Source organism: Ylistrum balloti, unplaced genomic scaffold, assembly GCF_031769215.1.
Source record: "Ylistrum balloti isolate Yb309-2 unplaced genomic scaffold, AGI_CSIRO_Ybal_v1 Utg370058, whole genome shotgun sequence".
Lineage (NCBI taxonomy): Eukaryota > Metazoa > Mollusca > Bivalvia > Pectinida > Pectinidae > Ylistrum > Ylistrum balloti.
Genome location: NW_026782107.1, coordinates 994,427 through 1,008,101, shown reverse-complemented (window position 1 = coordinate 1,008,101; position 13,675 = coordinate 994,427). Strand labels below are relative to the sequence as shown.

General features: G+C 39.5%; 1 protein-coding gene across 1 annotated transcript; it reads right to left on the bottom strand.

The window, feature by feature from the left end:
* Positions 1 to 2,621: 2,621 nt before the first annotated feature.
* Positions 2,622 to 3,765, bottom strand: LOC132549470 (jerky protein homolog-like). The gene is made up of 2 exons (XM_060213408.1): positions 3,664 to 3,765; positions 2,622 to 3,047 (listed from the first exon to the last, which is right to left on the bottom strand). Exons 1-2 carry the CDS (start codon positions 3,763 to 3,765, stop codon positions 2,622 to 2,624), a joined length of 528 nt encoding a protein of 175 aa, XP_060069391.1.
* Between the last annotated feature and the right edge of the window lie 9,910 nt (positions 3,766 to 13,675).

The following is a 13,675-nucleotide window of genomic DNA, read 5'->3' as shown; positions in this document are numbered from 1 at the left end:
AATTATTACTTATCAATCGTATACTATTACGATTTACAAATTGGACGTTTACAACGATTATCATAGACTTTTATATCGATAATATTTATATCGATCAAATAAATATATAGTTACAATGAAATGATGCATTTATCTTTACAAGTTATATTGAGTTAAAAGTTAAAATATAATCATACATATACAGAAATACATATATATATACCTGAATAATGGCTCAAAGCCAATGTCCTAAAACTGACCATGGAGCTACACCAATCCAAGAGACGGTCTAGTTCAACATATATCAATACAATTAGGCTTGTTAAACACACCCATTCTGTTCAAAGGAACGCCTCAGTCTGACAAGACAAAAGCCTGAACAAAAAAAAATATCCCGCCAAATTGCCTAATAAAAACCAACCAATGAAACAACAGAAACTATGTGATATCACACCACAAAGACTAACTACTTGGACATTACAATTACTGGTACAATACAGACGTAACAAAACGGCACTAAATACAGATGCATTACTATATGATACAGACGATACTAATTCCGGCAATATGTGTTACGGACGCGACAATACAATACAATGGAGAATAATATCAAAATAATGCCAAAACACAATACATATTTAATGAAACAACTTAAAAATACACGAAATAATGTCCCTGCTACACAAACTTACTTCAGCGTATTGGTCAAAGAAATTAAAAACATTATTTTGGAGAGAGGAATTTTGTCGTACTCGCCAAGTGGGCGAGTGCCAAGTTCGTTCACTGTATCCTGGTGTTGATTAATGAGACTAATTCCGGCACCGATATATCCGGTACCTTTTCAATTTCAAGTTTGAAAAGTCTTTATTTAGTCTTTATTTATATATCATCTATAACGGAGTGGGTCTGGCTCTTTAAAGTAAATGATGGTACAACGCGAGTTAAATATATATATACAGTTCAGAAGTTATAGCAGTATGTACACAGTATACACAGAGTATACACCTGGGCGATACGTATATACGTTTTGTAAGTGGTGAGTACTACTCAGAATGTTATGTTGATCACAAATAGTCTATATCACTCACATTTGGGTGGGTTACGATTCCAATAAACACTTCCTGTGGATTCACATAATCCCGATTGTCCAAGGGTGAAAATTAAACCAGTGAAATCAACTAGAATCACTAGGTACAGGACATATCTAAGGTGCGATACAAAACACCGTCCGTCCTGCTTCGGCAAGGCTGAACTCTCTATTTAACTAGATATTTAATATGGAGAACAAAAACATGTTTATCCTCCCAAGGAAGAACCGCAACTCTGTTTAATATGAAGATAGTATACATATCATTAAGTAATATACATCTATATTATTCAACAATAGTAACTTATAGTTAGACTGTAAATGAAATGTTGAATTTAATGATATATTCCTGATAAGTTTATATGGTAAAACTGTGTATTTACTTTTGACAATCTAGACAGAAAACAAATAATCAATTTTAAGTTTAATAGGAATATTAATGTATCTATTTTTTATAAGTTTATATGGTAAATTACGTGTGTATTTACTATTGTACACATCTAAAAGAAAACAAATAATCAATTTTAAGTTTAATAGGAATTTAATGTAATTTTTTTCTCATACGTTACAAACACATTAACTCAGTCAATGTATTACACAATATAACACATTTGTAGCAACATGAATGAAGTCAGCATAATCTTCCAAACAGTCAACAGCTGTATCAAATAATTCCAAAAGTGTGGAGATCTCTCCTGGCAGAAAACTTCTGCAAGTTCTTGGCATCTTTGAGAGCATCTTTTAGAGATTTGATGGAATTGACCTCCGTCTCATCAGTGTTATTATTGGGCACTCTGGCGTACGCGACATGTCATCATCATGATGTGTACCAGTGATGCTGCACAGTCCATCAGAATCTCTGTTGAGGGTATTCTACCAACCATCCTCTAGCACCTCCCTAGCTGGAGCCTGGTGGTCACGGTCAACAAACTCCTCTGGCGTCATGTCGATGTCACAAAGACGATCTCTTCCTGACGCGTTGAGTGTCGTCGTCTGTCAACAGCAGCATCACTTACGCTGATACCGCCTTTTGCAAAACATTTCACTACAGTCTCTTTCTTTACATCCTTGACAGCACCAATCACAAATCATATAGCATCCAGAACAGTTATTACTTTCGCGATGGTCTCTACTTGAAGATGATCTCCATTACCTAGACGTGCGATATTAGAAAGGAGCAGTCTTTTGCGGTGAACAACTTTCACGGTTTGAACAATACCTTGATCCAGTGGCTGAAGAACAATAGTCATGTTGACCGGAAAGAAAACAAGCTTGATGTTAGTCAGCTTTGGACTGATGAGAAGGGGCGTTGTCCAAGAATAGCAGGATGTGGTGCCGAGCGAGCCTCATACGTCTGTCCGAATCAGTTACCCATTTCCTAAATAACTGTTCGGTCATCCAGTCCTTCTTGTTTGCACGCCAGGTAACAGAGTTGAGAAGTCCTAATGTTCTTGAAGCATCGGAGATTTAAGGACTTTCCGATGATAAGAGGCTTCTCAAAGTCGCCTTCCAGGTTACAACACAGAACGAGTGATTCTGTCTTTTGACTCTTCCTTCACTTGTATTCCTCTCCTCGAATACATAGTGTCTTGTCAGGTAAGGACCGGAAGAAAAGGCCAGTTTCGTCCATACTGTAAATGTCACGAGCATCATATCCACAGATAATATTTAACAGCTTGTCTTTCCATTCTGACACCACATCCTGAGAAACACTAGCACTTTCATCACAGATGTTAGCAAATGAAATGTTAAGTCTCTTCCGAAATCTCTGCAACCATCCATCAGATGCCTTAAAGTCAGTTTCTGTGATTCCCTGTTCCTGTGTGTAGATAAGAGCTCTCTCCTGCAATATGGGTCCAGAGACAGGAATGTGCTGTGCACGTATCCGTTGAAACCAGTCCCACTTAAGTTCATTAAGTTCCTCTGATGGTGATCTAACCCAGAGTAGTTTTCTGTCATTTCCTTTGTTTTCCTCATAGCTCTGTAATATGTCGGTCTTCCGATTCAAGATGGATTGAAGTCGAGTTTTACCAATGCAAAACTGTTCAGTTAGTTATCGCTAACGACGGCCATTACGACAACGAATAAGTTCAACTTTCATTTTTTTTTTTTTTTTTTTTTTGCGATAACTCTAAATAAGTACTGAAATAATGGCCCTAATAACCTTTTATGTGTTGACGAGCCGTTAAAACTGTAATAATATTAATAATTTTGGAACTAGCGTAACCATCTTTACATACTCTTTGACCTATCATCTGTAATTGGTCTCCATGCTATGGAAACAGCCGTCGAAGGTCCTGGGAGAATATATGAGTAGAACTTTGTCTGAATAATTTTTTAGTCATCGTATAACACAGAATATGGATGACATCAGTGTAATTCTGCGGTACATAAACGGGTTTCTTTTTCAGCTTTCGTTAATTGACGCTGTGCACACTATCCACCTCCATTTGCGTATGACCATTTCCAGATACTTTTGATTTACTGTTACATTCCGTTTTACTGCCAAATTGAGAAGTGCATTTGAGATAATATTTCTGTTTTGATATCCACATCCATCACTGTAATTAACAATATGTTTAATTGTGGTGGGAAACAGCATCAGCATAACCGAGCACATCAATATGTCCATTTTTGTATGGGTCCTTTAGTTGACTAAGGCGAGAGTTTATGTGCCGGTATTTCCTCTTCTTGGTCATGGTTTACCTCCGGTCGTAAGTTGGATCATCTTTGCTTCATCGGTATTCTTAATTTTCTTCAGAAGTTGAACAGCCGCAAAGATGTTCGGGTGCGCATGCTGACAGAGCTTGTTAACCTTGCTGTGCCATCCCTCAACATGATTTGTTGTCCGTGGGCCATCGTTGTCATTATGGTTCCACAAAGCTAGTGGACGGGCACGGTCTCTGTACACATCTCCAATCAACCCTATCATTACGTCTGGTCCTGACTGAAAACATGTAGCCTGCACAAAGATCATAGTATCCACCCCTTCCATTTTCTATGAAGTTGATGTTAACCTATGCATTAGCCATCATTGAATATGAACGATTTGAAAATATGAAAATTAGCGCAAGACCTTTGATATATTATATCTTAATTCCAACCCACCAAAGCCAAGAAGAAATGGTAACCCATCCAAGCTTTGATGTCTTCTGTCATCACATCCATGTTTTAATTACTATGAGTTACAACAACACTAGTATATTAAGTAAACATTTAGGTGCATAATTACCATTATTTCACGAACGGACTATCAAATGATAAAACAACATTTAAGTAATTAATGTTAACAATATCTAATTATATTTAACAATTTTATCAATCATGTAAGTGATTAACAGAAGACACAACAACATCTAATAGGATATTATATATTTTAGAATTACTTATATCACGGAATAGATTTTTTTGCGTTTTCAGTTCTAAATCTGTCATTTTGGAAAAAAATATTGATTAAAACACTTGTAAATACATTTCTTATTGATATCGCAATTTAAACTCATGAGATTAAGGTTTTATAATATATTACATAATGCATGTAGAATTTAGTACATATATATTGAGTAATTGCAGCAAACATTTAAGATTTAAATATGATTTCCTACATGAATTGATTTAAATCTTTATTTTATAAATCATATTCAACTAGTCATATTATATTTTCTGTCAAGGAAAGTAGACTATAGCTGAAAATCACTTGGGTGTAAAATTTGACATGTTTGCCAGGTAGTACAGGTAAATTTCAGATTGTTGGCTAAGCGAGAATGAACCATTTGAACTTTCAGGAATTCCATCTTTTGATGCTTTCAACCAATTATAAACCGTTCTTTCGCCAATGGAAAGTGTTGACAAAAACATATTTTACAAACACGATATTGTTCGCCAATTTTCCGCAGAAAATAACTAAAACTTTGACGTCTCCTACTTTCATCTGGCTTAGTTTTTCGTTTGTTGACACAGAAAAGACAAGTGAATTTACAAATGTATGTAAATTTTCTTCTGCTCCCAATTATGTTTCTCCCAAAATCTAGAGAATATTTCCTGTCGCTCCTCCTCGCTAAACAAGTGACATTTTTTTAACTTTAGAGTGATCACATTTCTTCGTACAGCCCTTAGGTGTTAGAATTCTTTTGTTACGTTCGGCTGAAAGACTCCATTTTCCCTCGTCAGTTTTAATCATGCCTCTGTATTCTTTACCTTCAATTCTTTTTCGTTTCTCAACATTTCTCTTGCATTGACTTTCATCTCTACATCGTTTTCTACCCTTTGCTTGCAATTCTTCTACTATTACAGGGTTGACTTGATGATCTGAATCTGATTCAACAATGCCAGATGATTCTTCGCTTGATTCCTGGCAATAATCTGGGTCTCCTGTTGAATCGTCAAGAGTACTATATTGTTTATGGTCGCTTTCAAACCCACCAGTTTGATGGCAGTATATCGGCTGATTCCGAATTCACCTCACAGTCAGTTCTTCTGTTTGATTGGATCTGGTCATCGCTAAAATCTTCATCTTCATAACAGGTGATATCCCGTTCAATGTTGTTTTCATCAGAAAATGTTTCTGAACATGAAGGTTTCTGTACAATTATGGATTTGCATTGAATGATACAATGAGTAGAATTTTCATCAAAAGAATTTTGAGATTTACATGAATGGATGTCAGTTGTTGCTGTAATTTTAGATTTAAGACTTCACATTTCTTGAGAAATTTTATCTTGGATATCCACATTGGGTTTGCTGGCTAACGATAACTGTACTATTAATTTTCCTCTGGAACTAAGATTCAACAACCGTTTCTACAATAAGGATGAAATTTGAATTCCGCTAATTTGAACTTATCTCCAATCCTTGAGGTAATGAAATATCTTGGTGTGGTTTCAGGATACAGATTATAGTAGCAGTATTGTATGAAATTGAAGTGTTTATTTCTAGAGCTAAAATGTCCAAGTTGTCTTTGTTGTTGTAACTTAAGAAAAGTTTTTTCACGGTATAACAGCTTTGAAATGTCTGCGGATGATCGTTGCCATTTACAAGAATTAGCTGTACATGTCATTTTTTTCTGAAAGAAAAATGTATATTTCTTCATCTTAATAAGAAAATGCTGCAGATTTTTTTATTTTATATACTGAAATTTGTGTTATTTAAATGCTATACATACATGTTTGACAGACGCTGTGACGGAATGTATATCGATCACATAAAACAGAAATAAATGATATTTCTACAAATTTAAACTACAAGTATTACTTACATTTGTTTTACACTTTGAAAATTATTAAAATACATTATAAAATGGATTTTCAGATAATCTTTCTGTCTGGAACCAATTATCAAATTGTAGTATCTGTGTGTATAATTCAATCTTTACAATACCAAATTGTCGTATCTGACGTTCCTTTTCAAAATGGTCTTTAATAACCTTTGATATTGAGTTTTTAAGTATCAAATATGTTTTATATGAAAACAAAAATACAACTGATATAAAAGAACATTGATTTCATTCACTTACATAAAATTTTAGCTGGGAGCAGACATTTGTATGTTCCAATATTTTGGACACTAATAACAACAAGATAATTATGATGAAAATCCAGAGATATGTCAACAAATATCATAAAATCTTTGAAAGTCATTAACGAACAGAACTGACTCCTATAGAGGCAAAACAACACGAACACTTACTCTTAATTCTTCCTTGAAGAAAGCATTTTGTCGTGTGTTATACCATTTCTGATTGGAGTAGAACAATGATATTTGACAGTATGTGTAATTGATTATAAATACTTTAATAGTGTAAAAACTGGATTTTGAAAAAATGTGTAGATACGACATTTTGACAGTATGTCTACGATATGTTCCCCTGACTTTTGTGCGAGATTATCATATGACCATTTTGATATCAGGCTTTATCAGCCTGAGAGTCCCAGTAGTGTATTAGGTCGCTTGTTGACCCCAACAAAATGATCCTCCATGTGTCAAAAAAATGATTCTCCATATGTCACAAAAATGATCCTCAAGTAAACATACTCTACAACAATGTTACGGGTGTGAGTTTTTGTTTAGCTGGCCGGTCGAGGTGTGATTATTTGTTCACTTAAGCCCGGAAACGAAATAGCCTTTTGAGACATCATTATTTGAAATCTAGAATATCAAGGGATTACTATTGTAATGTTTTGTGATTTAATGTAACTGTAAAATAACTTATCAATTGATATTTATGAACGTGATTTCGGTATATTATGTAAAGCAAGTGCTCCTTAGTTTGTTACAAGCGTTACCTGTATTCGTTAATTCCTATTGTATTGTATTATTGTCAAGGGGTATAAGTTCGACTTTCAGTGACCGATCACGTGCACGTGACAGTCCTATAGAAATGTAGTCATGCGTAGCACACCTGTGAAGTTGAGCGGGAGTACGACCTTATTAGCTAGGTTATTTATTACGGGTATATAAGGCCGGGTTGTTGGAACATCGGGGTCCTCTCTTCCGCTGGAGTCAAAGCAGGAAGGCCTTGTTGATGGTGAGATATTATTGAATAATTGTAAAGCTCAAAGGGGAAAGCGCACTTCGCCAGAGTACAGCGGTTTGGCGTGGACGCCGGGAAGTTATTGGCGTAAGGGGTAACGCGGACGCCGGGAGCTGGGCCGAAGGTTACTAGGGCGCCTAGGAACGTATTGTGGGACGGGCGAGGATGATGGCGAAGTGTGTTCCCCCTTAGTTAAGTTGGCCTTAGTTTTGCCAGGGAACTATTGTTATTATTCGACGGCGTAACGTCAGCGTTACGTCTACCGAAAGATCAGACTATCATTCGTTATGCGTGGCATTGCAACAGAGATTTTCTCCCGAAAACCAAACAGAATTATATCGTGCACAGTTAAAGAGTCGTTGCGCAAAACCCGGCGAAAGTTTACCAGAATTAGCACAGGGTATATTGAGACTTACGCAGTTGGCGTATCGTAGCGCCACACCCGAAATCTGGCAAATCCTGGCTAAAGATTCTTTCATTGACGCCTTACCTAGTTCTGAGTTACGAATACGCGTCCAACAGAGTAGGCCTGCTGATCTGAACGACGCTGTCCGGTCGGCGGTAGAATTAGAGGCTTTCGAGAAAGCTGAAAGATGTCGCTCAGATTATAAGCCACATGCCAGGGTGGCTGAGTCAAGTAATGTGATGAAGCAGGAAAAGAAACTGGACGCATTAACAACATTGCAATCTGTGGTAGAAGAATTGGCAAATGAAGTCAAATACCTTAAAGAACACCAACAACGCCCATGGAACAGAGGAGGGCGTAAATGTTATTTCTGCGGCGAATCAGGACACTACATACGTGATTGTTCAAAGAGGCAGAATGCGCGCGCCGAAAATAACGCCAGGCGAGCTAATATTGGAGCAGGGTACCATCAAATGGAGGCAGGAATGTACGCCACTTTGACGCTTCTTTCGCACGATGTATATCAAGGGATTTCTGAAAATGATAGACCTGGATTACATGACTTTCCGCGAGATATTTTAACGGCAAATGGGGATCCTATGACAATTTTCGGGAAGTCGGAATTTTCGGTTACAATCGGCAATCATGCCGTGCGTCTAGAAGCGGTTGTTGCAGATATTACGGCGGACAGTATTCTTGGTTTAGACTTTTTGCGACAAAGCGACTGTCATGTAGATCTAAAACAGAACACTCTAACCATTTCTGGGAAGGTGATCCATTGTCGTTTAATTGGGAAGTTCGGCTGCAGCAGGGTTAGTATTGCAGAAAACATAGTCATTCCACCACGTCACGAAGTGATTACGAAAGGTGAACCGGGCGGTGAAGGTCTTCATCAGACATATGGAATAGTAGAATCTATAGATGAAAAAATTAAAACCGGCAACGCAATTTTAGGGCGAACACTTACCAAAGGAACAAAGATCATCCCTATACGATTACTAAACCCCACGGATGAAATTCAAATACTTTACAAAGATACAACAGTAGGAAAGTTCGAGCCAGTTTCACAAGTCATTCGGAAAGTAACAGCGTATAAAACGGCAAAAACTGTCCCGGAACATCTCCAGAAGCTTTACCAAAACACAATTGTCTATTTGGACGCGGAACAAGCTCAAGCCGTAAAAGAACTACTGTGTGAATATTCGGATTTGTTTTCTAAGGACGACCAAGATCTCGGCCAAACCGAAATTGTAAAACATAAAATCGATACCGGAAAAGGGAAGCCGATTAAACAGCCTCCACGGCGTTTGCCTTTTCATTCTCAAAAAGAAGCGGATCGTCAGGTTGATGAAATGCTTGAAAGGGGCATCGTGGAAAAAGCAAGTGGTCCGTGGGCTTCCAGAATAGTCCTTGTTAAAAAGAAAGATGGCAGTACCCGTTTTTGCGTTGACTATCGTGCTCTGAACGACTTAACAGTTAAGGATGCGTACCCGTTACCGAGGATCGATGATTTGCTTGACAAGCTTTGCGGCGCACAATGGTTTTCTACTCTAGATCTCTCATCAGGGTACTGGCAAATTGCCATGGAACCCTCGGATAAACCGAAAACCGCTTTCGTGACAAGAAAGGGCCTCTTCCAGTTCACGGTGTTACCGTTCGGTTTGTGTAACGCCCCAGCGACGTTTGAATGCCTTATGGAAGTGGTTTTGTCTGGATTACAATGGGAAGTGTGTCTCATTTACTTAATCGATATAATTGTACACGGAAAGACATTTATGGAGTGTATAAACAACATGCGAAAGGTGTTTGAACGTCTAGGCAAAGCTGGGCTCAAACTGAAACCGCGGAAGTGCACTCTATTCTCTCAAAAGGTGTCGTTTCTTGGACACGTTGTATCAAAGGATGGGGTAGAGACCGATCCAGAGAAAACTGCAAAAGTCAGGGAATGGCCGGTACCAACATCTCCAACGGAAGTAAGAAGTTTTCTAGGCCTCTGCAGTTATTACCGGAAATTCATCAAGAGCTTCTCGCAGATAGCGGCACCACTCAACAAACTGTCATGCAAAACAGAAAAGTTTGTCTGGACAAACGAATGCCAGAATGCTTTTGAATTTTTGAAAACAAAGCTTACAGCATCTCCCGTACTAGCACACCCAGACTTCGAGTTGCCGTTTATTGTTGATACAGACGCTAGCCATTCCAATATCTGTGCAGTTTTATCACAGGTACAAAATAATCAAGAGCTTGTAATCTGCTACGGAAGTAGGTCATTAACCAAGAGTGAAAAGCGCTACTGTGTCACTCTCAAAGAATTGCTCGCTGCCGTTTACTTTATGCGGTATTATCGCCACTATTTGACGGGCGAACGATTTCTGGTTCGAACTGATCATAGCGCGTTACGTTGGATTATGAAAAAGAAAGAACCTGAAGGGCAAACAGCAAGGTGGATCGAAACGTTGTCAACTTTCGAGTTCGACATTCAGCACAGACCTGGTAAGCAGCACGGCAATGCAGACGGATTAAGTCGTATCCCGTGCCCTCAGTGCGGCATGAAAACCGGAAAAAATGATAAAGGACAAAAGCTTGTACGTATGGCAACTGGTGACCAAGAAAAACAGGATCGGAATGTGTCTATGCAGGAAGATCAAGGAAAAGACAAAGCAATTGCAACACTCAAGACTTGGATAGAGAACCAAAAACGGCCGGACTGGAAGGATATGGGCCTCGAAGGAAAAGAACCGAAGTCATATTGGGCGCAGTTCGACCGATTTCGGATAAGAGACGGAATTGTGTGCCGGTCGTGGAACGACACTAGTAAGCATAGCTTGTCCTGGCAGATTGTGGTGCCGCGGCACTTGAGAGAAACCGTCCTAAAGCAAATCCATGATCAAAGAAGCGGAGGACATTTAGGCATTCGCAGAAGCTTGAAGCGATTGCGGCAAGGTTACTACTGGCCTGGGCTTCAAAAAGACGTGCGGCAATGGATTATTAGTTGTGAAAAGTGCGCAAGAGGGAAGCGTACGAGTCAAACGACGGAAGCTCCAATGCAGTTGGCGTTAAGCGGCGTTCCAATGGAACGCGTCGCAGTAGATCCAACAGGGCCTTTGCCATATACAGAGGATGGGAACCAGTACGTTTTGGTAATTGCAGATTACTTTACAAAATGGACAGAAGCTTTCCCAATGCCAAATCAAGAAGCTATAACCGTGGCAAACATACTGGTTAAAGAGGTTATCATCAGATTTGGCACACCAACATACATACATTCAGATCAAGGACGTCAATTTGAAAGTGCTCTTTTTAAACAGATATGTGAACTGTTGGGTATTCAACGAACTCGGACAACAGCGTACCATCCACAAAGCGACGGGATGGTTGAAAGATTCAACAGGACGCTGAAAGAAATGCTGAAATCATTTGTAAATGAAAATCAAACCGATTGGGATGTACAATTGCCATATTTGATGATGGCGTATAGATCATCTGTACATGATTCCACGAACTTCACACCAAATTACCTGATGTTTGGTCGGGAGATTACTATGCCACTAGACGTAATGATGGGAAAGCTACCTGAAAAGGACAAAAAAGATGTTGGACAGTGGGCAACCTTCGTCCAGCAATCATTGCAGCAGGCATATACTTACGTGCGCGAGTTTACTCGATCGTCCGCTCTGCGTCAAAAAAAGTATTACGATCGTAGGTCAGTCAGCAGAAAGCTGAAACCAAAAGATCGCGTGTGGGTTTATTTTCTGACAGTAAAGCCCGGAACAAGTCCAAAACTGACGTCGTTTTGGCGCGGTCCTTTCACTGTTACAAAAATTGTGTCCGACGTGACATACGAAGTTTGTCCTTATGGCGGTGGACGAAAGCAGATTGTATATGTCGATCGTTTAAAACCCTGCCGTAAAAGAAACGTTTATTTTGGCACAATGCCGGAGTCGGCTGGAAGTGGGGAGGACGAAGTAGACTCAGATGCTGAAGAAAATCTAACAGAGGAACTAACTGAAACTCTTTCTGCTGGTCCAGGTGATGTTGAATTGCTAACTAACATTGGGAGTACAGCTATGGGTAGTAGTACGCGACCTCGACGTGCGCGATCACTTCCTAAGAAATTTCAAGATTTTTACATGTATCATATTTATCAGAATCAGTAGGAGTCACTTTTCTTTTATTATTTTTAGAAAATGGGAGGAAACAGACCACCTAGATTGGAATGCTTTGCATGTAAGAAGACATTCTGGGAAATGCGATGCCTGCAAATGCACATTGTACACTGCTCCGCAGCGAAAGAAAGTAAGGCTGAAGAGTATGTACCTAGGGACCGCAGAGACTCAGCAGACAGAGGGCGGGGAAGGAGTCGATCTCCTTGTCGATTCCAGTGCGATCAGTGCAACAGGACGTGCGGGCGTAAGGCCGACCTGGAAAGGCACAGAAAACGCTTTCACAGCGAATCATCGGAGCGACCGTCGTCTCATTCCAGGACCAGAAAAACATCGTCAACACAGGATGGAAGCCCAAAGCGTACGACAGCGCAGAGCAGACTATCGAAATTACGGAGAACACACAGAGGAAATCGAATCCAGTGACAGCAGCCGCCGGAAGCGTGGAGCAGACAAATGTTGACGAGATAGGGCCAGATCCAGACATATCAGTATCGGTGGCAACAAGGCAATACCGGGTGGAAGCATTAGTTTCTCCAATCTCTTCTAGCTCGCCAAAGACCGCCCCACTGCCGATCGGCTCATCGAAAACCACCACTGAGGATTCAGCAGCGAGGAAGAGAAGTGAACCACCAAGGGACAAAATGTCCTCAACCTCACCTGCGATAGCCTTGTTTCCCGACGTTGACGCGGACCAAGATGACGCCATTAACGGACAGAAGGACGCAGGGACGGCTCAGGCGGATCCGCAACGGCGAAGTCTTGTTATACAGAGTTCCGTAAGAGTGAAACACCATAGACGCGAGGAATCGACAGTTAGGACGACGATCGTGGACGGGGAGACAATCGTTCGATCGAGCATTCATGTGGTGACGTGGGATGAACTAGAGGGTATTACGTAACTGATATAAACTGATGGACATTTATTTTTTTGTGTGTGTGTTTCAGCTAGATTAAGTTTGAATGAGTCAGCAAGGGAGCGAGTGTGAATTGAAGAGGTGAGACAGAGTAAGGGAGACTGTATGGTTTGTAAGAGAGTGTGAAAGAAAAAGTCTTTTGTGTTTGGTATTGGAAAGTATGGTTGGGTTACATGCTTTTGTTGAAAGATTGTAATTTTGACTGTATGAATATGATTGCAAAATTTTGTGGGTTAATGATTTATGTCTATTTTTGTATGTATTGTGTAAAGCTAATGTAGTGTTGGCCGAGACGTCCAACCCGGAGGCATGGGTAATGTAATGTTTTGTGATTTAATGTAACTGTAAAATAACTTATTATCAATTGATATTTATTAACGTGATTTCGGTATGTTATGTAAAGCAAGTGCTCCTTAGTTTGTTACAAGCGTTACCTGTATTCGTTAATTCCTATTGTATTGTATTATTGTCAAGGGGTTTAAGTTCGACTTTCAGTGACCGATCACGTGCACGTGACAGTCCTATAGAAATGTAGTCATGCGTAGCACACCTGTGAAGTTGAGCGGGAGTACGACCTTATTAGCTAGGTTATTT